Source organism: Pungitius pungitius, chromosome 10 (assembly GCF_949316345.1).
Source record: "Pungitius pungitius chromosome 10, fPunPun2.1, whole genome shotgun sequence".
Classification (NCBI taxonomy): Eukaryota; Metazoa; Chordata; class Actinopteri; order Perciformes; family Gasterosteidae; genus Pungitius; species Pungitius pungitius.
In genome coordinates this window covers 20,551,056-20,574,628 of record NC_084909.1, presented here as the reverse complement: position 1 = coordinate 20,574,628, position 23,573 = coordinate 20,551,056, and the positions used below count along the sequence as shown (strand labels likewise).

The following is a 23,573-nucleotide window of genomic DNA, read 5'->3' as shown; positions in this document are numbered from 1 at the left end:
TCTTGGCTTACGAGCTAAATGAGGTTAACATAACACGAACTAGGAACGAACGACTGAGGTCTGGCGAGCGGTCGGAACGATGTTCATGAAACACCGGAAGTGCAGCAGAGGTCGCTGTGACGCACCGCAGCAGCACCGTGTACGCGCGCTGCAAATAACCGCCTCCGAAGGAGCTCAATGAGATGGAGACCAAGAAGGCAAGTCGGTGGAATATTAGATTATTATGAAGCACTAGAATAACACGAAATGTTATTTGATCCCCAGCTACTGACGGGTCGCACCTCTCAAGTCCAATGAGTTAGCAGCAAAGCGTCATGAGACCTACATAGTGCGATCCCTCTAGCGGCTGCGCAGCAACATGCCTCTGTCAGACTTTCTGGACGGGCTGAAGGACAACCCGTACTTCGGGGCCGGGTTCGGACTGGTTGGGATCGGAACCGCGTTGGCGGTAGCCAGGAAGGGTGCCCAGGTGGGAATGATCTTCTTCCGCAGGAACTACATGATCACGCTGGAGGTCCCGAGCAGGGACAAGAGCTACCACTGGCTGCTGAGCTGGATCACCAAGCACAGCAAGCACACTCAGCACCTGAGCGTGGAAACCTCCTACCTGGCACACGAGAGTGGGCGGGTCCACACCCAGTTTGACTTCCACCCGAGCCCTGGCAACCACATCATCTGGTTAGAAGAACCTTCTAAATATTCATCAAAACACTTAGGCAGATAACTCAACATAACATGATCATACAGACATTATTCCTGCAATTGCCATCCTCGTGGTTGGTATAGTAGATCCTCTGAAACATCTGCTATCATCTATCTATATACATCTGCAGGTACGGGAGGAAGTGGATCAGGGTGGAGAGGACCAGAGAGAAGCAGATGGTGGATCTGCACACTGGGACCCCGTGGGAGTCCGTGACCTTCACGGCCTTAGGCAGAGACAGACAGATTTTCTTTAATATTCTCCAGGAAGGTAAAAAACAGCTGCAGCACACAGGATTCTTATTGAATCAATTTAGGGCAGCTGTCAATCATGTTTTGCAGCAAGGGAACTGGCCCTGAAGCAGGAGGAGGGAAGGACCGTGATGTACACAGCCATGGGAGGGGACTGGAGGCCCTTTGGGTTTCCGCGGCGACGCAGACCCCTCAGCTCGGTGGTCCTGGAGGAAGGCTTGACTGATAGGATCGTAGAGGATGTGAAGGAATTCATCGGGAACCCCAAGTGGTATACGGACAGAGGTGCACTGCCATAAAACATAAATATAAGGAATGAACCACAACAACTGTTGAAAACTACAACATGCAAAACAGGGTGGATATTTCAACTTTTGTTGTTCTGTGTGACCATAATATTTCTTTTCTCAATGCAGGCATACCCTACAGAAGAGGATATCTGTTGTATGGCCCCCCTGGGTGTGGAAAAAGCAGCTTTATGTGAGTGTGATTTTGAGTGATTGAAAGACGGCTTTGTGCTGGCAAACCAGTTCACCCTCGTGTTCTCGGCTCCTTGCACACCAGCACGGCTCTGGCAGGAGAGCTGGGCTACAGCATCTGTCTGATGAGTCTGAGTGACCAAAGCCTTTCTGATGACCGCCTGAACCACCTCCTGAGCGTGGCGCCGCAGCAAAGCATCATACTGTTGGAGGATGTGGATGCGGCCTTCGTCAGCCGAGAGCTGCTGCCCCCAGACAGTAAGGACGAGGAACAGCTGCTGGTTTGGCTTTACGTTGTCACCAAAACTACACACTACATACTACAGAACAACGTTTGGACGCACTTTGTCATTGAATTAAAAGAGAAAACGTGTCCAAACCTATGACTGGTACTGTATACCCTCATGAGGTGGTTTCATGTATCCTTGTGTAGAGGTGACTTCTGTGGGAGCTGTTGAAGCTGTGATTGTTCACACAGTCTCATCCCTAGCGTTTCTTTGCCTCTCAGACCCTGTGGCCTACCAGGGAATGGGGAGACTGACCTTTAGTGGCCTGCTTAATGCGCTGGATGGAGTGGCTTCATCCGAGGCCAGAATACTTTTCATGACCACAAACTTCATTGACAGGTACTGTTGATTCATTTATTACGTGTCTTATTCAACAGAAATATCTACAAGCCAAACTTTTTGGGGAGTATATAAAACCGCTGAATGCCAGTTCTACCAATCACATAGACCTTTTTATACATCGTAGAAAACAACAAATCAACTTATATTTTACCTACACAGTACCTTTTTGTAATAAAAAAACAAAGGAGGACTAATAGAACTAAAAGTAATGGAATAACTGTGTTTAATAACTAAACATAATTCATTATAAACCACAATTCAAAAGGCCATATTTACGAGTTACATTGCTCTTTTTGTTTATTTTCTAGGGAAGCATCCATGTAGGATTTGGAGCGTTGAACCCATATTTGAAGTTATTGATATAGAATGTAAATAGAAAAGCAACTTAAAAACTCTTCCTGTGTTCTTTGCCGTTATTTTCTGTGACATTGGCTGCATCTCTGCACCCAGGTTGGACCCAGCGCTGATCCGACCCGGCCGCGTTGACTTGAAGCAGTACATCGGCAACTGCACAGCCCGGCAGCTCACACAGATGTTCTGCCGGTTCTACCCAGACGAGCCCGCGTCGGAAGGAGAGAGGTTTGCAGAGCGAGCGCTGGCCGTCCACTCGGACATCAGCGCCGCCCAGGTGCAAGGACACTTTCTGCTGCACAAAACGGACCCTGCAGGATCCATAGGCAATGTGGCACAGATGAAATAAGGACTGGACCGCTACGGGTTTGAAGACTTATTGCTCATTAAAGAGGAATGTGAGAAGGACTGTTTTTACATTTCCATTTGAAGTAATGTTTTTAACAAAGACTGATGAGCATTGATGTCAAAGACTGTGTAGGCAGCTTATGATGGATACCAAATAAATACATTTCTGCTGAATGCTGGAGCACACATATACTGTAGGAGCCAAGCCTATGCTTTAAGCTACTGAGGCGTTTTCGACCGGAACCTTTAGTTGACGCGCTGCCTCGAGGGATGAATAAGAGTTCACTTACCCGTGGTTGATATGCACTTATGTCCGTTTATTTGCATCAGGGAAAGCTCGTCCATCCAATTACAGCACCCAGGATTACAATTTATTTTACAGCGTGCCACAGCGGTCCAAACTGTTTGTTCTTCGTCCCATCAGAAACACCTGTCGAGGCCCCAAAGGTTCCTACCCTATATAGTGTGACACGCTGATCATAACAAATACAAATCTGCTCTTACACACACCTTTGTATCTCCACCCAAAACTCGTCTGTTGCTATATATGTGTTGCAGCCATATCTAGCCTTTAGGCCACAGCAGCCAATGACATGCACCACAAATCCCATCATGTGATCACACGGAGAAAATCCAACGCATGTATTGTAATAAGCTTCCTGACTTGAGTGAGATTTATGCACATGATGGGATGGAGAATCATTTCCAGAACAAGCAAAATGTAGATTTTTCAACCAATAGACTTTAAATGTTAATTCTCTAATAGAGACAAAGCACACTTTTAAGTGTAAATTTAACAACTTGGATCCAAACGGAAGCCACAGAGCTTTTTTCAGAATCCTAGTTAACAACCAACAATGATGGCTGACACAAGTGGTCCCAACAAGCTGCACACTTTATTCCTCTTCAGAAGGGGAGAAGAATTTAACATGTGTGTATATCTATAGATAAATTGATATACACATGTATATCTATATATTGTTGAAAGCACACAGACGTGCAGGGAATGCTCATTAATTAATAGATTTCTTAGTGACATTGCAAATGATTCCTGAGTAACAGTAAAGACGTGTTTCCCTGCACAGCCTCTACACTGCTTTTAAAAGACACTTCTGCTGCTTTGACCTTTGATGCTTTGACCTGGGTTCAACTGTGTTACATCACAAATATTTAGCTGCTTAGGGAAAATAAACTCAGCCCACTCACCTTATTCCTGACGGATACCTTCCCCACTGTGAGGGTGAGACAGATGTTCAGTGTTGTGACGGCTGATGACACATTGATTTGCAGTAAGTATCGATTGAGTGTTTTTTTAGTGAAACTCAACCCAAACTCAACTGATGCATCTCATTGTGCGCACTAATAAGATACAGTAAGTGAGAGATTTTAAGGGTTTGGTGAAGGCCCTGAGTAGCTCCACTATTTACTAGTCATGAACCCATGGCTGGACTGGGCTGGTTACTCCTTGAGAGCTGGGCTGTTAGGGTTAAACATTGTGTGAGACGTGGCCCCTCCCTGCTCAGCTGGCCTCGTGGATGTAACAGGAGCCGTGTGTTTTCCGCTGCGCCCTCGCCATGGCTGCATGGCTGTCCCGGAGTGTGACGCGAAGGTTCTGGCTTTCTCCGTGGCCCGGCGCCGCGGCCTGCCGGCGGGGGGGGGGAGGCCCGGCGTCCCGGGAAGCGCCTCGGACGGTGGAGGACCTCCCACACGTCAGCTTTGTGGAGATGCTCTACAGGATGTTGTTTAAGGGTTTCAACAACCGTCTGCATGAGCTGCAGGTGAGTGCTGCAGCAGGTCTACGGCACCGGGGTCCACCTACAAATCCACAATACAACGCACAGATCATCAGGCTGCTTGGATCACCTTCGTCTCCCATGGCAACCTCCAGATAACAACGTCAAGTCTCAGCTTGCTCTCGCAGACGTTGTTTCCACAAAGGGACCCGTTTCATTCGTCCCCCCCTGGAATGTTTCCTCATCGGCTCCATGACTCTATGACCAACGCAGTCACATGTCACAACGCAGTGCATTTCACTGGTGCTATTGTTCTAGGCTCAGGTTGTTTCCTTCTACTTACCCCATGTGTTATGTGCTCATCTTTCTTTCATTTACTTTGCCTACCTTCAGATCTATGAGAAGCAGCTTTATGGGCCCATATATAGAAACGGACTGCAGTCTGTTTCCCTGAACACTGCCAAGATTCTGGAGGAGGTCCTGAGGAACGAGGAGAAGTTCCCCTGCAGAGGAGACATGACAGTGTGGAGAGAGTATCGTGATTTGAGGGGATTTGGCTACGGGCCTTTCACAGAGTGAGACTTCCCCCCTGCAAACATGACGTGAAGAACTCACACAATCACTGTCCAGGCAAAGGCCTGCCATGTGAGAGGGACATGCATGAATGTCCACTTTGTCTCTTTGTTCTGGGCTCTAAATCAAATGAGCACGTTTCAAAAGATGTCAAACTATTCCTTTAACCACTTACCTACGTCTTTATTTCCCATCATTAGTGAGACTCTAAAAGCCTGATGAAAACTAACTTGCTACTGATGAAACGGATGTGTTTACATTGGGTCACTAAACGCCCCACATTCTGCCTTCACAGACACACGAATAACACACATCTCACATATTGGGAAACCCGATCAGCTCTGGTTCTGCTTGTGTTCCAGCGAGGGGGAGAAGTGGTACAGCCTGAGGGTGATGCTGAATAAGCGCATGCTGCATCCAAAGGACTCGGCTCAGTATGACGCCGTCATCAATGACGTGGTTACGGACTTCATGAAGAGGATCTACTTCCTGCGTCAGGGCAGCACAACGGGGGACGTGGTGCCAGATGTGGCCAATGAGCTCTATCACTTCTCACTGGAGGGTATGTAGAGAACAGAGAACATTTAAATCCTTCAAATCAATGGATCACAGGGCCGCTCATAGGATTTAGCAGCATCTAGTGGTGCATCCACCTGAAGCTTCTCCTGTGTGCGGTGGTAGAACTACGGTGGTCCGCTTGCTTTGTCTCTTCTGGGGGTCTCTAGAAGGTGTCAAACACGCGTCCAGCTCGTCCCGCGGGATCACTTCCCTGAGAGGAAAACACAGTCCGTGCAGCTGACCCCCTCCCGATGCTGTTATTGGACTTCAACTGCCATTATTTCTCATCCATGAATCATCTGAGCCTTTTGCCACTCAGGTATTGCCTCCATACTGTTTGAGACGAGGCTCGGGTGTCTGAAGAAGGAAATCCCTGCAGGGACCCAAGACTTCATCAACGCCATAGCCCTGATGTTCTCCAACAACATGCCTGTCTTTGTGACCCCCAAATGGAGCCGCAGGCTGCTGCCCTACTGGGGGCGCTACGTGGCGGGCTGGGACGGTATCTTCTGCTTCGGTGAGTTATTTCATGTTCAGCACAGGGACGTAGAAAGAAGTCAGACTGTACAGAGGTCTATGAGGCAATGATCCTACTTCTTGATTTATATCATCAGTGAACATTTAGTAAGGCATGATATTAATTTAGTTAATTATTTTGCCAGGTGAAATAGACCATAAACCATAAATCTGTGGCTACTTTGTGATTGACAGGTTGCAACCACAGTGTCTGATCCTTTCACAACTTTAACCCTTTCACAGTGTGTATTCAGCACATGAAAGTTATTATCACTCAAGGCTGCAAAACGACAGTCAACAAACTAATGGATGACATCATGGAGAAACCACCTTTATAATGTATAGTCTATGTTGTTTGGAGTCAATGTTTGCCAGGAGTCCTGCTTCTATGTCTGAAGGGTCTTCAACACTTTCCAAGCATTCAATGGACTGATGATTGATCAAGCAAAATGAAACCAATATCCCTCTGAGCAATAGTTCAATATAATTACAATAAATCCATGTCTTTACCAAGGGGACCATTGCTCAGAAGCCAATGTGAACGATACATATGGTTATTGTAATATTCTTAAAATAGCCATTAAAGGAAACTTTCTAGTAGAAATGGTTTTAATCTTCAATTTTACTTTTTGAGAATACTAAAATGCAACACTTTCATTTCTGCACTTTAGCTAAAGGGTTGATTGACAAGAAGATGGAGGTGATTCAGCAGCGCGTGGACAACAACGAGGACGTGCAGGGCGAGTACCTCACGTACCTCCTCTCCAACACTCAGATGAGCACAAGAGACGTGTACGGCAGCATCGCTGAGCTTCTGCTAGCTGGAGTGGACACGGTGAATGTGATACTCAAACATCTGGCACTTCTGGGCCTCCTTCCTATTTCTTAATCAATTTACTTTAAGTTAGTAAGAAGAAAACAGTATAATGTGCATGAATGGCTTTGAGTGGTCAGGTGACTACTACACTCAATATGTGCTCATTGACGTGTCTTCGCTTTCAAGACCTCCAACACCCTCACGTGGGCTCTGCACCTGCTGTCCAAGTTCCCTGCAGCGCAGGACGCACTTTACCGAGAAGTGTCCACGGCGGTGGCGGCCGGCCGGATTCCCTCCGCTGCCGAGGTCACGCGGATGCAGTATTTACGAGCCGTCATCAAAGAGACCCTGAGGTGAGGCAGCTCGTAGAGGTCACCGTGTTTAAGGGCCCCCTCTTTTCTCTCACTTGTCCCACATCAACCACCCAAGAACCATAAGTTCTTCCTCTTGTTCCTCAGGATGTACCCGGTGGTTCCTATCAACTCACGGATCATCGCAGAGAAGAGTGTTGTCATTGGTGGATATCAATTCCCAAAGAAAGTGGGTGCAACCCTCATTGTACTTTTGTCAAACCAATATGGATCTTTCATCTCTTGACTGTGTTTCCCCAGACCACTTTCACCTTTTGTCACTACGCCATAAGTCACGACGAGGACGCCTTCCCAGAGCCGTTCACCTTCAAGCCAGAGAGATGGCTCCGGGACGGCCGCCAGAGGCCAAACGCCTTCGCCTCCATCCCTTTTGGCTTCGGCGTGAGAGGCTGCGTCGGGCGGCGCATCGCCGAGCTTGAGATGTATCTGCTTCTGTTTCGGGTGAGTGAGCCTGACGTTGATCTACAGTGGAACGCTGCTCTGAGAGGATGGAGCAGCGTTATCAGTGCGACCTTTAACCTCTGCTGACAATTGGCTCAAGTTGGCCGAAGGCTAAACTTTTAGAAAAATGTTCCCTTCCTCTCTGAAATAAGTTGCCAATCAGGAGTCCTTTTAGAGCCTGGGACTCTTCCTTTGGGGTCGCCAATAGGACGGCACTCTGTAGATGTGATGAGGAGCTGCAATGTTGGTTGAGTTTCATTGCACATGAATTCACACCTGTTGACATTAAATATAGATCTGCACAGCTTTAAAGTTAAAAGCCAATGACGCGTTAAATCTCACTGCGACTCATTCCCGTCTATTAAATGCAACAAAAAGGCTGGTGTTGCTATGGATATACTCAGGAAGGTTTAATAATGACATAACTTCAATAACATCATATTGTTTCCTTTTCAGATTATAAGGCAGTTTGAAATCAAACCAGACCCAAATGTGGGGGAGTTGAAATGCATCCACCGCGCTGTTCTGATACCAGACCGACCCGTCAATCTGCACTTCGTGGAGCGAGGAGCCGGAAACGCAGCTTGATTTGCTTTTAGCAGGTTTCTTCTAATTAAAATGTGTGTATTAGGAGAACGAGACTTGGAACTTTTGGTATTACAAATGCAAGTCAATATAAAATGCATATTATTATTAGTATATACAAAAATGTATTTCCTTTATGTATTTTTTCCAAAAAATAATTTTGCAATTTTACTCGCTATTCAATATTTTGAAGCAAATTTCAAACCAATGAGGTCTTCTGGAATGTTATTCACCCTGCAGAATGTACAGAAGAGCGTTTTTTAGAATGAGGTCATGGAGATAATATACAGTACCATTAAGAAGTTAGGACACACTTTCTCAGAAACCTTTGACTGCTTCTGTATGAGAATTAACAAAAAGATTAAGTAAAATTGTTATTTTTGTCATCAGCATTTTACTGTTTCTTGCCCGGCACCTGTTACTTCATTTAGGTGGGAATAATTTACATTTACAAAACAGGAATTGTAATATTCATTGTCATAGCAAATTCAATATGCACAATGTGCACAACAAAACATGTACCTTTTGCATTCACTACTAACACCTGCACTGCTGCACTGAAATAAACAAAACTATGTAACAACTAACTATTGGATTTTAATGCTAAATCTGACTTTCTGTGACATGAATGGGATTCATAAGTAAAAACCACAGGAGCTTGGTCAGAGTGGGGTTTTCAAGGAGGTGGAACCCTAAAACCCTCTTTTCATGTGAATCTCCACTCTGAATGTCCATTAGCTGGAAAACTAGCAAAGGCGTAGCATCACAATACCTGCAGGTCAACGAGTCCTGTCTGATGTAGTGAAGGGCAGGGGACCATATTACATTCTTTTTTATTTTTACACACATATTTTGTGTATTATTACATATTATATGGTCATAGCTTGTATTGAGTTTTCTATTCATGATTATTTGCTTTTGCAGTACAACAAACAAACACCAAGTAAATGGTAAACTTCATTCTGATTGATATAAATGACCCTTTTTTCTGATTTGTGTGCATCTGAAGTAGGATAAGGTTACCAGCTACTCTTCAGATTACTATTTCACATTATTTCTAGCCGCTTAGAAATGTCCATGCATTACTGAATATTACTAGCAGTCAAACAGCAGGGTCTCGTCGGGGCAGCTCTTCAACCTTCAGGTTTCAGGTATTGTGAGCAGTTCCAGAGAAAGTTCAGATCAAGTCACATACGTTGCAGAAGGAGTATTTTACTTTACAAATAAGCCTTTTACCTGAGTGTGGTTTTCAATAAATGAACCATCATGTGACTCAGCAGGGGGCAGCATGATTGCATGAAAAGAAACCAGCCCGAGAGCTTCAGAGCTGCTCAGGGCAGCATGCGCAAGGACTGACGTCAGTCCAGTTGTTTGGTGAATCAGCGGGAGAATGGAGACCATCCGTGACCTCAGACCACATCTGGACACCAGCTGCTTTCCATCCCATGTGTCCGAGACCAAATCGTGGAAAAATGTTTGCCTGTTTGTGTCGACACCTTCTTGTTTTGATTGACAGCCTCAACATCCAATCACAAAGCCCTATGAAAACCCAAGCGCAAAGGTGAGAGAGAGAGGGAGAGGGAGAGAGCGCCATAGGGTACCTGCTGGTCTCCTCGCTCTATCTGCACAGGGAAAGTCATTCAGTGGCTGAACTCGAAGGCGGGGAACACAACTTGTTGAGAATAGAAGGAGAGAAAGGCTCCTGTGACGTGGCAGCGATGACGGACCGCCTGCACACCTTGGGCGCGTGAACCGAGTGAGCGAGGCCGTGCGTGGATGGGTTTGGACGTGCGCGCTCGGATGGGATGCACCGTGAGCTTCATCTGCTGTGAAGAGGACTTTCTGCAAATGCCTGGTTTCCAGCATGAGGAGAAGGAGAAGAACGAGGGACCGAACCGGGTAAGAACCACTGCCGGGCAATCATTGCGGGAGCGGCAAGCGCGTGCACACACGAGTGTGCGTGAAACTCCACGCAGTGAACCGGGGGCTCGTGCGGACCCCTACGTGTTTGATCAGGTGGTTTTGGGACATGTCGCATGCCGAAACTTTATCACCCGACTGAATATCTTGGTTTCAGATAAGAACGTTTGACCTTTGGTCGCCAACGTAAAGACTTGATTGAGTCTCACGTGCACGCTCACTATCAGAGCAGTGCCCCCCACGTGGGAGACCGGAACAAAACCGGTGACTGTTACGTAAGTAACAATCCAGGTGGCCTGTAGCGGCGATGACGTCAGCCATTCGTCCCCAAAGGTAAACCATTCACTCTGGAAGTCCAAGTGTAGTTGATCCTGCTTTCACTCACTTGGGATGCTGCTGTAATGAGTTATTTTACCCAGGCGGGGGGGGGGGGGGGGGGGGTGTACCTGTGCAGTACTATAGGATGGGCTTATGTACCCCTCATCCTCATGTCATATTCAGAAGCTGGTCAATATTTAAGCTTGGTCCCTCGGCCAAGTTTCAAGTTCTGCAGCACCTTTTGTAGAAGCTGGACCTTTTGTCTCTTTCAGAAAGCCAAACCAGGTTTACGCTGTCAATAAGTTGTCACGGGTTTGAGGGGAGGTCGTGGGAGGCGTATTTTATCCAGACCTCCTAATATAGCTTTTGAGGCCAAAAATATTTATATTATGTATTTAATAATTTAATAATATATGTATATATGTATATATATGAGTATTAGGGCTGTCAATAGATTAAAAAAACAAATTAATCGCACATTTTGAAATTCATTAATCTCGATTAATGGTGATTAATGTAAATTCATGTTGTTGTTGTTACAATGTTAGACTAAATCTCAAAAGTAATGAGTTTAGAAAGCATGTATTTTAGACACTATTGTTTAACACAAAACTCCCCACATTTGATCATGTTGGAGGCAGAATTCCACCTGGTTGAACCAGCGGCTGTGTTTTAGGTGCCAACCATCTCCCCACATTTAGCAGGACGTTTTCGTTCAGGGACACAGTGGTGTCCTCTGCAGACCGCGGGCCGCGCAGCGTTAGATGTTGAGATGGAAGTAGTGTTTTGTTCAAAAAATGAAGAAACCCCTGACTGACGGAAGACTAAGGAAAAGGTGTTCTGCTAAAAAGAACATCTCAGCTGAGGAGCCGCTGGTCTCCACAAACCAGCAGGGAGTCCTTTGACCATCCATAGTCCAGGTCTGTGGTCTCCACCAGTGAACTCTGGAACAATGGCTGCCTACAGGTATTTATACAGATCAGTAAAGGTGTGAAAGGCAGTGGTATTATTCTATTGATTACAGTTTAAAAATGACAGTGGTTTTACAACATTCCCATTACTTTATTGAATACATATCTCCAGAATCATGGTTGTATTTTAGTGTACACTAAATGCATTTTATTCATAGTTAATTTATGAACCTGGGTCGTTGATGCATTTCTAATAGCCTACATTAGCCTAGCAGCTAGCTTAGCCTAGCAGCTAGCTTAGCATAGCAGTGCTTTAAGTGGTCCGTATGCCACTCGCCCTCCTTCTGTCTGACACGTGCTGTATGCCACACCTCGGTTTGTGAGCTCTCTCCATCTTCATGTATCTGACTGCAGTGTCACAGTTTGCTGTAGAGTGAGTAGAAAGTAACTTTCCAACATACTAGACATGAATCTGATAAGTGGACACCACGGCTAACACGAAGCTAAACGAAGCTGGTGAAGATACTGAACATCACCTGGACATTAGCATGACCAATGTGAGCTTTTGACTTAAAGCACCTATTTTTTCATGAAACTAATGTCAAACTACGCAGACTTCAGAAGCAACTTCTCTCTCTTTGACCTCTTTGAATACATTTCTTTCTGTTTTCCTGTAACATCGGAAAAGGCTCAATTGTTAGTGTGCCTCAATCTACAACGTTTTCTTTTAAATTAGACAAAAAAAACCTTTCAAGTTTAAATAGAAGTTTTACACACAGGTACAGTCATGCTCATGTTTACACATGATGAACTATAGCTTTTTGCAGAACCTCACTGGGATCCGAACTCCGCCCCAAAGAAACTAATCCTCATCTCAGTCTGAGTCAAGTCCAGCTCTCCTGTACCTGAATTCCCACCAAAGTGTCAGAAGGCAGGCGGGGGCTTTCCTGGGATTTGAAGATTTTGGATAAAAAGGTATGCGGCGGACTGCGCGTTACCTGCCGCCCCATGTGGCATTCCAGGGGAAACAGAGTTCCCTCTGTGCGGCGTCTCTGAGGAGGCCATCGTTTCACTGAGCAGAACAAGACCCTCTGTGTGCTCCTCGTGGAAAGGTGCCCAGTGTGTGCTTGAGCCGGGACAGGATTGTGATGCCTCAGCAAGGTTCACCCTGTTATTCTACCTTTTAGTGCCCATGCACACAGGAATTTTACCTCTTGCGGACATTTAGCATTTTGTTGGAAGTAGGAAGCTCCTTTGGACCTGTTCTTCACATGAGTGGACAAATCATGCTCCTTGGATTTGACTTGGTGCTTTGTAGAGGAACCAGATAGCAAAGACATCAAAGTTATTGTACTGCATCTTTCTGTCTTGATGTGCTAAACATCTCCCACATGTTGCTCCCTGCAGGTCAATCAATATGTGACCAGGCTTGTTATTAGCACACATTAAAATGCCTTTCTCACCAGGATGATTTGATCCAGTTACTTAATGAGAAACATGTGGTTAAATCCCCCCCCAAATACACAATAAAGAAGAAAAAAATAGCATTTGTTTTATCTGCTTGTAATCTTTATTTGTGTAAATGTAGAGTGACTTGTTACATTCAAAAGGCTGGAATGTAGATGTATGTATTAAATTACAACAAATGCTAACAGCTAGCATGCAATTGTCTGATAATTCGGGCCTTTTTATCCAGTTTGGAAGTCAATGCCTTCACTTTCCAGGCCTCGTGGTGGAAGGATGTGCAAATTCAATGAGCGGATATTTCTTTTCAAAACCTCCTTTCAAGACATTACGGAGGTAGTGATGCGTAACGTTTCCCACAATGCACGTGGAACGAGGAGATAATGGGATACAAAAGGCGTTCATTGAGCTTCTTAAAGTGACGGTGGGTAGGAAGACGGTCCAAATGGTGGATTAAGGCCCAGGCTTTACTGGGAATGTAAAGCGGAGGCCTAACTTCCACCTCTGCTTCAGACCTTGTGGCTTCAGTGCAACATAATACGCTGCGTTCAGCCCTATAGCATCCAGCCTCTGGCTTTGTGCACCTTTGAATGTGGCCTTTATGCTGCCGTTTTGTTGATATTTCTCTACGTGTGGGTGGGATTTTCTTGTCTTCTCTTTAAGACTTGCAAAGGCAATGTGGCATTTGCTCTTGGCAACGTCAAAATCTCACAAAGTCTCACCCTGGGGGCCTTTGTACCCATTCACAACACTTCCCAGTGATGGACAGGGGGCTCGAGTCTCCCAAGTCGCATCCTCTTTTCGGCTCTTTTTGGCTCGTCTCTTTTCCCGGGGTCTTTTTTACCATCCAGTCGGATGCCACAGGGCCCCGAGGGTAATTGATGTGACATTGGAGCAGAAGTGAGGCCGGGCTACCCAGGTCGCCCAATCATGTTTTCATCATCGGGAGAATGTATTGCTTTGCGGACGTAATAAATCCCCCTTTTGACATGCTGCATTTACTCTGAATACACACAGGAAGAAAGAGCCCTGTTTCTTCTCTCTCCCTCCAGTCTGCAGCGAGGCTTCCAACAAGCTGAGGCACATCAGTGTTGCTAGTTGGCCCTCACTGTTTTTAAAAAAAAAGGATAGGTTTGCACACTTAGACATTCCGCCGTGGAGGAATTTCAGAGCTATTTGCACTGGAATTTGTTTTCTTCCTGGACTTGTGAGGAACAAATGTACCCATAAAGGTTGTGACCAACGCATGGGCCCCTCGCTGTCACACAGCGTTGACCGGATGGCATGAGAATAACATTTTGCCACAACGTAGGCATTGAGAGTAAGTTAATCTACTTGCATATTAACAGAACTCTCTCCAGTGTCTTAAAGGCAACACAGCGGTTGATTGTTCCGTAGAGAACGTTTGCCACGCTGCTATTATTGGTGGAAGAGCAGCAGGAACTGGATAGCCCTCCATAAAAACGCACATGTTCCTGTCCTGATGCCTGTTAATGAGAGCGGGTGTGTCTCCGTGCACCAGGCCACGGAATCCTCAATTAAATCACACTGCTGCACATTTGTAGCACGCGGCTGAAATCCTGCACAAGCATCCCAGGCGCCAAGCGTTAACATTGTGCACACGGGTTGGGACTTTATTTAGGTTGCCCCTTCCTAAGGGTGTGTTCACACTGAAAATATGCAGACTCTATTTTATTCTCACATACATATATACTGTATATATATATATATATATATATCCTGCTTAGGGGTTACATGCTTACATGTGGGGTTTGTCCTTTTATAAAGGAAAGGAATGTATGAAGGATAAACCTGAAATTCTATTCACATCTTGAGAAATTGATGAATGAAAAACAGGCAGACAATATTTTCTGCTGCTGTTCTTAACCAGTCGATTCGGTCACTTTGTCCCCTGATGGGATACCTGCGTGTCTACATATGCTGCCTGCATGCACTCATAGCCTCACAATGATGATACTTGGGGGAGGACTACATTGCAGTCCTGGTGACATTGCTCTAATCGTTCCGCCTGTCTATACTTAATTTAAACAGATGTTTTCCTCAAACAATTTCAGCCTTCAGCTGAGGCCAATATTTGGCTGCTTTTTGGTGGACATTATTTATCTGCTGACATATTTTTACTGTTGTCCATAGTTAACCGTATGCAGCAGGCTCCTTATGAACCCTCCCCACGGAGGAGCAGGTGGGATTGAATAGCGCAGCAACAGGCTTTCGGGCATAAACAGACCTGGTTTGTGACGTTCTACGTGGAATTTCCCAGACTTCAACAATAGCATATTGGATTACCCAAATTGAGGGGTTTTACCCTTTAAGCCCACTTCAATTTTCTTTGTACATTAGAGTTGTCATAGAGGTTCTGGGAACCTAATCAGCCACTTCTCTGCCTTCTGCGTGCCTGTGTGCCTCGGCAAGCCTTGGTGACATGACTCTGGAAATAGCCCGAATACCTCGGCATCATTGTGTTGTGTTGAGAGTGTCGGATTATAAATGTGAAGCAACTCCGCTTTGAGGCTAATGTTCCCCTGGGTTTTCACTGCTCGACATTAATACAGCCCTTTAATTAGATCCACTCTCTGTGTAGTAAAGTGCATTTAAAGCATACTGCTATGCTTTATTTGTCCTAAGCGGTTGGGCTCCTCTCATCACAGATAACAGTAATGGATTTAATAGTGTGTAGTTAGATAAAGCGGCTGCCTTTTAACCGCAGTAGATAAAAGCGAGCAGCGGTTTTTAATGACCACATTATCAGTTAGAAGCTCCATCGCCTGCCACACAGTTACTTCACTGCGTAACATTCCTTTCTTTGCACTTTCCCTTTTGTTGCACATTCCTCGGATCTCTTTGTCATGGTGGGAGATTGTCTTGTGTCTTGTGTTACCACTGAGCCCCACTGAAGCCAACCCTTCAACACCTGCCATCTGCATTCTTAAGTCTGGACTCTGAAGTTAACAGGTCCAATGAGATGAGGATTCTTAGTTAAGGGGGCCTTACCAGGCTCCTTTTCAGCCTTATAGGTCAAAAATATAATCCTGATCAAATTAATTTAAACTAATTGAACTACATTTCAGATACAGAGCCACAAGTTATTGGCAAATGCTTTTTGTGGTAAAATAACACAAAACAAAGGCCCATAAATCGCTGTTTTATTACAAATAAAATCAAACCCATCGAGATGCCGTAAACTGAGACTGACCAAACATTTGCATTTCCACGCTTCCTTTATTTGCTGGGGGACGTCATGTGACCATGTGTGCTTGATTTCTGGGTTGGTCTCAGGCGTTTGGACAAAGGGAGACGATAACCAAGGTGAACACAGTCCCTCTTTGAACAGCCCGGTTCTGTCTTTCATCTGAAGCGGGTCGTTCAAACAAGAACTTCAAAGTAGTTCATGACTACGCAGTAAAGTAGGATTTGAATGAAGCTTTTCAACCAGCAGATGGGGACAATGTATTTGAATTTATCTGCCTTTGAATCTGTGATTTACATGCAAGCTTTTTTCATGAATACCAATTTCAGGCGTCATTATAAATATGAATGTTAATGTTAATTTACGTAATCTTTGGTCTTTATCTTAATGTGTGTGTTGCGCTAGTCGTCTTCCTCTCTGTAAAGTGTATTACATGTTTCCTGTAATGTAGGTCATTATGTTGTGATTCTGATTGGTAGAGAAATAAGACATCAACTTTTCCAAATTGAACCCTTCTGACTGCAAACCTGTTAAATAACTAAAACTGTGTTAAGAACCACAGGACCAACGCTTTATCAGCTATTCTACAGAATGAAATACTTTCCAGTATTTAAAGTATCAAATATAGTATTAAGATGTGACTGTTTTTCAGTGAGGGTTGTTTATTTGCCAAGTTATGTGTGTCATGTGGCTCCTCAAAAAGAAGTTATAAGTTATAAAACTTAATGAAAGAGAAGCCTTGACTGATGCCAATGTCCACACTATTGAAAGCTGAGTCTGTGTGACGCCCGTCATCCTACGGCAACAAGTTCATTTAATTAAAGCGGACAAAAGGCTTCTGGCACCTATAAAGTTTGGGTAAAATGCGAAGCCACGCACACACGCACACACACACACACACACACACACAGGGTCTTGTGGCCAGTCCAGCGTGATTGACATTTGCATAATGGCCGGCTACCAGGCAGCTCTCTATTGCCATGGTTACAGTGGGTGCTGTGAAGACATCTCGCCCAGTGGTTAGTGGGTGTATTTAGTCTGAAGCTGACATGTGTCCTCAATACCAGCGCCGCACACAAGTCAACACACACACACACACAACTGTACGTGTAACGACCTTACACCTATAAACCCTCCCCCTCCATGACTCTGTTTCTACACTTAACGTTCGGTGCGTTGCCTCCACGAGGCTCTAGTGACAAACACTGGAAACAGCGCTGATAGAGACTTCATACGTCTACGACCACCCAGCCCTTTATCGTAGTTTTAACTTTCTGTGCTACATTAATGCACGTTACGTAAAGCTCACGTTAGTTATTTTATTAAGAGAATAAATAAATAAAATGTGAGAGTAAGAAAACCTAAAAGTCCAAACCCCTACTTTTGAACCGTGTAAAAGCCCAATGAAGCGCTCTTATTAGTTTATGATTGACAGTGTGACCTTGGAAAGGCTGGAGGGCTACAAATGTCACACGGCCCGTCATGGACTGTTTGTTTGCTGCGTGTCAAATCAGTGACAAAAGGCCTTTGTAGGCTCTCATGAATGAGCAGCTACTTTAAAGACATGGAGCGGGCCTTCATACAGATGTTCAAGCTGTTACCAAATTAACCCTTTATCTATGCATCTTCAGTGATGGCCCTTTGTCCTCCTGCCTACTAAATCACTGTGTCCACATGTGGAATGTAAAGACTTCATTCACTTCCTGCTATCAACGCCGCTGCGTTTCTTGGAAATCCTCAAAGGGATGATTGAACTCAAGTGGGTTTGTGATTGATTGGTTACTAGCTTGTGTGGAGGAGAGTCTCGCAGGGTTGAGTTGCCAGGTGTTTACAGCCTGACCGATGGTCCACTGCAATGTGGTGTTTAGCTGGTTTGGTGTGAGGTGATGCAACATGGGCCTCCAACAGATGTTCACGCATGGCTTTAGCACTTTGAGGAGCCATAAGAAAGCAAACCAGTCCTCCCAGGGTCAGCACCTTGTTTAAGTGATGACGTGAGGTCCAGGGTGGACCGTGGGATGTGCTCCTCCTGTTCCCCTCATGGATCCGAGGTGGTTCCCATTAAGCGGCTGTTTAAAACAACAACAACAGTGCGGCCCACTTGGTTTGGAGTGACTCGGTTGGGGGGCGAGGTGCAAAGGGGGGACCTCTTCACCTCAGCTGCTGCCAGTGTTTTAATAAGCTTGAAACAGTTCTCCGCCTCATGTGGGAAAACACGGGTTCTGAGCCAGAGCTGGTTCATCTCATTCTACCTTCATTTCATTTAAAATGCAACATATTGAGAATAAATGAAATTGGTGCTTGGAAACAACAGAAAAATGCCATAGAGCAAACTTGAGCTCTTCAAGGCATTCTAAGTTTCCATGTTGTGACGTCCTGACGCTGGCTTTCCATCATGTGCTTCCTCTCCCCGAGCTAACAATGAAGCTCAGGAAGTGGGTCAGGATAAGAGGCAGACTCTCTGCAGCCAGGCCATCCAGCGCCGAGGCTCAGCAGCATCTAACGTCTGCTGTGGATCGGTGGAAGGGAATCACTGCGATGTCCCTCTGGCTGGTGAGTCGTGACTTGTCATTGGGATCTGTGGGGGGGGGTCGGTCCAAACCCAGATAACAACTTGTTTTAGGTTATAAACTGTAAACTGTAATGAATTGGTCCAACCCAGTACACTTAATATTGACTTAACATTTTCCAAGGAGTTTTTCCAGTGTGTTCCTTCTTTTTTGACCACTGCAGCTGTTGTGCATTCATGTCAGTGAGCTATGAATTGGGCTGTACGATATTCTTGATACTTAATCAAGTATTTACATCACTTCTTGAAACTGAAACTCTCACTAAATCTCATTGTATTTTGCGGCTTTCCCGTCTTCTAGTAGCGGGACGCGTCTGTCATCCACTCGTATCGCCTCAGCTGTAAATACAGCAGCCTTTATTAACCTCATCATGTAACCTTCATGAGGCTTTTACATGAAGGATATATATATATATATATATATATGTATCTGTTACATACAGACAAGGTGCTCCTCCCGTTATCTACTGAGGTGAAGAGAGACAGGGCCAGAACGTCACTGGGTCTTCATAGCTTTTCATCACTTGACCTACATCCTGATCAGAGACCAGAAGCCTCTGGTGTTTGAGGCCAGATGATAATTGCAGCTCAAAAGGTGACATTGAGCCTGTGGGTACTTTGTGTAGTCTAATTAAAGGTTAAATAGCTGACCCCTGCCCTTCTGAAATGTATAGTTTGCTCCCCTTACACAAAGGGTTTTCTTCTGCTTTCTATTCACATATTGGTTCCATTATCAGTTACTAGAAATGTGGGAATTTCTTTGTGAATATGAATAATGCCATTGGATTTAAATGCACTTTGCCATGTTGGCAGTATCTTTCCTTGGGAGCTTTGTGCCTCCTTCTGCCCAGAGAGGCTTTGGCTTGACAGCCGTGACTGCTTATCTTAACACGGAATATTTCATTGTCATTATTTCCATTTTTTATCCAATGAGGACTTAAATTTCCCATGATTGTCAATTTACCAAAACTGTCTCCATCTGCTGACTTAAGATAAAGCGTCTCTTTGCTGTTTTCAAAGATGAAATTAGCTTTCGTTGAATTCCTCGTGCTCACGTTCCCCGAGCTCTAATTCCCCCAAAATGGACGCCTCGGATCAATAAGTGAGAGTGGCACGAGATCATTGCTGCATTAATCACAGCCACTTCGTTGGGAGCAATAATGTAATATTTAGACAGATGGGTTTCTGATGCAATTAGTATTATTGGCTATGGCTATTGATTAACTCTGACATGGTAGAATGAGCTCTCTGATGACATCAGGACCACAGTAAACTGTACTTATTATAACTCTTATCTATAGCAAGTTGTAAATCAGCTTATTTAATGAAATTGCACTTTGTAGCTTCTTGTTCTTTTGAGGTGGTTTCCTTATGGTTGAAATGCACTTATTGTTAGTCGCTTTGGATTAAAGCCTCAGATAAATGACATGTGATGTAATTAAGTTAATTCAAAAATTGTTTTAGTCTTTGTTGTTTTGCAGGGGATTCTGGATAAATACATCCTGGATGCATTTAATGCAAATAATGGTATTTTACTGCAGCATGTGCATACAGGGTGTAATCTGCTATATGCAGGGCAAAATGCAATATGATTAAAAAGGTGAAAGCTCAGCACCCATTTAAATCACTGAGTGCAGTGAGCTGCAGTGGAGGTTAACTACTATGGGCATTACTGTGGCTCAGCCCATAATAAGTCTGATGCCCAGGTGACGCTGGGTATCTTTGATGTTGACTTGGTAATCTACAGAGTCGATGGTCAGGACCCGAATGCAGTAAAAAAAGCTTTATTCCAGCCCCCGCCTCCCATCTACTCACATAGAGAAATGCAATCACTCGAGTGACTGAATGCTGAGGTGAGTTAGTGCAGCTGGGGGGGCAGGTGAGCGTGATTGAGCTAATGGGAGGGGGGGCTCACAGGTGCCCTGAATGAGCTTAATAGGTGAGGGAGGCAGAGTGAAATATAAATATATATTTACACATTTTAACTGGAGAGAGACAACTGAAACCTGTGCAACACAAATGTGATTAGGTATTGTATGTTACTGACGGGTAATATCTAATCAAATGGATGTCCGTCCCACTATAAAAACATAAACGACTCTTCTTATTGTCCCTTGAATAGTGACCCATGACTCCGTCACCTCTTCTCTGGTGTCTTAGACCAGATGGAGACGCAGGACCGGCCCATTGTTTGTGCTGCAGAGAGGCAGGAAGGACACATGACGTCCTACGGGCTGCAGCACTGGAACTGGTCCCTCTGCCAGTATTGTGTGGTCTTTTTTTAACAGGAAAGCTGGTGTGATTTGATTATCCAGCCGGGGAGTAGAAGCAGGCCGCTGAGGACAGAGCTGTCTGCAGTGTACACGCTGTGAGACGGGGTCGGTGCTACAATGAGCTCCTCCAAACCATCTGTGTACGGTTCCGTTAGTTAACGTGTTAGCATGCTAGCTAACTAGCAGCCTGCAGCCATTAACACTGCTTTTTCATTCTCAACACCGTGTTGCAATTTCTGAGTAAAAAACAATTGACATATGTGGTCCCCACTCTCTAATGATGGCAGTGTCCCTCAGGCTTTAAAGGCACTCCTCAGATTGTGTACAGGCTCAGGAGGTCTATGGCCATTTATGATCGGTCCGTCTTCATTAGGCGTGAAACCCCCACCACACAACCTCACTTTGTATAATCGCTCCTCGTATCCACCTCTCAGCCTCCGGATGAATATCAGCTGTAAAGCGTCTGCATCCAAACTGGTGTTTCCGGCTTCGTTTTATTTGCTGTGAATTCATTGTAACAAGTCTCTTTTCTTACATTGTTAGTTCAATCCCCCCCCCCCCCTTTTCTATGATGAACTGCAGACCCCCCTCCCTTTTCCATCACTATAAGTGCCTTCTTCTTTAACAGACGGCTCTGCCCGACCCCCCCCCCCCCACCCGCCCACTTCGGTCTCCTAATCATTTGCCTCCTCGTGCTTTGAATAGAAGAACCTGCAGCAGGGAGGAGGGATGCTGGAGGGATGCTGGAGGGATGCTGGAGGGATGCTGGAGGGATGCTAGCATGTATTTAAGAATCCCCTCAACCACTTTTTAAGAAGCACCATTTCTCAGATCTCATCAGCAACCATTGGAGGATTCCTTCCAGCGCGAGCGACTAGGGGTATTGTATCTCTCACTTAAAGGACAGGCTTGAGAGGGGGGGGGGGGGGGCGTCACACAGTGGAGGACGTGAGAAGGTTTTCGGAGGAGAATGGGCCGACTCTGCTGGTGTCTTACTACAGTCTTCAGTTGGGCAACATTTTTCTTCTACTGCATCTTTCCATTTCGGAAACAGAGGAAAGGCAAAAATAAGGTACTGATCATGATTAAGCTTTGAATGACTGTTTTTTTAAAGTCTTTGATGTACAAAGGTGAGTGCACCTACGTGTTGAACTTGGCGTCAGAGGAACAAAGGCTGCTTGTTGCTTGTAACAGAGCTGCACTACTTCTGGTTAGTTATCGGAGCCTCTCTAGCTGTCGATGGCTCCACAGTCTAAAGCAGGGCTGTCTAACTCAATTAAGGTTCGGGCCAGATGACGCGGGCCAGCGCTAGCGGTGTTGACGGGTGGTGCCTTCGCGTTCTAATTGCCGCGCTGACTGAAAACATGGACGGGCGAGCCGAAAAAAACCCCGACACTCAACCAAAAATTCCGCGACCCCCCTGCAGTACCCCTGCGGACCCCCTGGGGGGTCGCAGACCCCCGGTTGAAGACCTCTGGTCTAGAGCATGCATTGACAGAGATGGCGTTTGTTCAACCACACTGTGAAATATTTAAACAACTACTGATAAAATATATTGTGCAGCCTTTGTCACCATAAAAAGCCTCTTTGATGACTTTTCCCTTGAGACCACCTTGAGGTTCACATCTGGGGTTCTGACTGAATGTCTGATGGTTTGAGTCACATTGGGTATCCCTCTAGCGCCATCATTGGGTAGCCATTCAGTCTCTTCATCATGGAAACTTTACTTATGAATATGGTAGCGTGATGATTTTAGTATTTAGCTCAAAGCGCATTTACAACAGATGCTGCTGGCATCTCAGCCCCTACGAGGGACCTCAAAGGGGCTGAAGCCACCAACCAACTCTGAAACTACATTCATTGCTTTTCTCTCTCCACGGTCTTTACTTCAAATTGCAAAAAGGTTCCAAGCAGTTTGTCACAGATCCTAGATATTGTAGAAAAACTCTTTTTATTTTGCTTGTGACATATGGTGTATGGACCCAATGATCTCTAGCGTCTAACACAGGATGCATGAAACAGTGGGATTAGGAACTTTATCCCCAAATGTCCCAACATTTCCAACTGCAGTTGCCAAATGGAAACAAAAATGAATATATAGTTAAAGGCACAGAGGATGAGACAGGCTGGAGAGATAAGCCCCCCCCCCCCACACACACACAGAGCAGGATACTGGCTCTTTGCACCATAGTAAAACTGTTCTGTCCACCAGAGCCACCGATCTTCAGTACTCTACATAAACTTATTTTGTGTTGATTTTGCCGCCCCCCTGGACACAAGTGTTTGTACGAGGCTTTTGCCATTTTACTTCAGCAGGGTCTGACGTCCCTTTGCAGGCTGGTCTAACTTACCCAGTGCGTGGTGTAATAATAAAGAAATTACTTTTTTCTCACTAAAGAAACGTGATGGTGTTTTCCATCCATAAAGCGGAGCGGTCCACAGCTTTAGTCCGGAGCATCAAGCCAGTTAACTGGAGCGATGCCAAGACAACACCGTTCCAATCTGAACATTACTAAAGTCACACTAGGTCTAAAGGACTAGCATTCCTTAGGTCG

At 45.2% G+C, this 23,573-nt stretch overlaps 3 protein-coding genes across 9 annotated transcripts in view; all 3 read left to right on the top strand.

Annotated features, from left to right (window-relative positions):
* Positions 1 to 66: 66 nt before the first annotated feature.
* On the top strand, positions 67 to 2,935 carry LOC119228517 (mitochondrial chaperone BCS1). Of its 2 annotated transcripts, XM_037488167.2 has the most exons (8): positions 67 to 197; positions 265 to 678; positions 834 to 973; positions 1,045 to 1,239; positions 1,371 to 1,434; positions 1,519 to 1,691; positions 1,942 to 2,059; positions 2,513 to 2,935. In XM_037488167.2, the coding sequence occupies exons 2-8, from the start codon at positions 359 to 361 to the stop codon at positions 2,760 to 2,762; spliced, it is 1,260 nt and encodes a 419-aa protein (XP_037344064.1). In that variant the 5' UTR covers positions 67 to 197; positions 265 to 358; the 3' UTR covers positions 2,763 to 2,935. The 2 variants fall into 2 exon arrangements, with proteins under 2 accessions (XP_037344064.1, XP_062420806.1); XM_062564822.1 differs by having other exon boundaries at positions 103 to 678.
* Positions 2,936 to 4,294: 1,359 nt separating this feature from the next.
* Positions 4,295 to 8,936, top strand: LOC119228308 (sterol 26-hydroxylase, mitochondrial). The gene is made up of 9 exons (XM_037487666.2): positions 4,295 to 4,539; positions 4,888 to 5,069; positions 5,430 to 5,629; positions 5,945 to 6,142; positions 6,813 to 6,976; positions 7,145 to 7,311; positions 7,417 to 7,498; positions 7,570 to 7,770; positions 8,227 to 8,936. Exons 1-9 carry the CDS (start codon positions 4,336 to 4,338, stop codon positions 8,356 to 8,358), a joined length of 1,530 nt encoding a protein of 509 aa, XP_037343563.2. The 5' UTR covers positions 4,295 to 4,335; the 3' UTR covers positions 8,359 to 8,936.
* Positions 8,937 to 9,849: 913 nt separating this feature from the next.
* Positions 9,850 to 23,573, top strand: part of tns1b (tensin 1b) — a 107,014-nt gene continuing 93,290 nt past the window's right edge. For 4 of the 6 annotated variants that reach the window (XM_037487643.2, XM_062565203.1, XM_062565206.1 and 1 more), the window contains exon 1: positions 9,850 to 10,254. In XM_037487643.2, coding sequence (XP_037343540.2) covers positions 10,132 to 10,254 — 123 coding nt within the window. In that variant the 5' untranslated portion in view covers positions 9,850 to 10,131. The remainder of the gene's footprint in view (positions 10,255 to 23,573) is intronic. The other 2 variants (XM_037487653.2, XM_062565205.1) reach the window with 1 other exon arrangement.

Coding starts and splice junctions, on each gene's coding strand:
- LOC119228517 (XM_037488167.2), top strand. CDS start 359: ATGCCTCTGTCAGACTTTCTGGACGGGCTGAAGGACAACCCGTACTTC. Junction 1,692..1,941: donor AGAGCTGCTGCCCCCAGACA/GTAAGGACGAGG, acceptor TTTGCCTCTCAG/ACCCTGTGGCCTACCAGGGA. Junction 2,060..2,512: donor ACCACAAACTTCATTGACAG/GTACTGTTGATT, acceptor CTCTGCACCCAG/GTTGGACCCAGCGCTGATCC.
- LOC119228308 (XM_037487666.2), top strand. CDS start 4,336: ATGGCTGCATGGCTGTCCCGGAGTGTGACGCGAAGGTTCTGGCTTTCT. Junction 5,070..5,429: donor GGCTACGGGCCTTTCACAGA/GTGAGACTTCCC, acceptor CTTGTGTTCCAG/CGAGGGGGAGAAGTGGTACA. Junction 6,977..7,144: donor TGCTAGCTGGAGTGGACACG/GTGAATGTGATA, acceptor TTCGCTTTCAAG/ACCTCCAACACCCTCACGTG.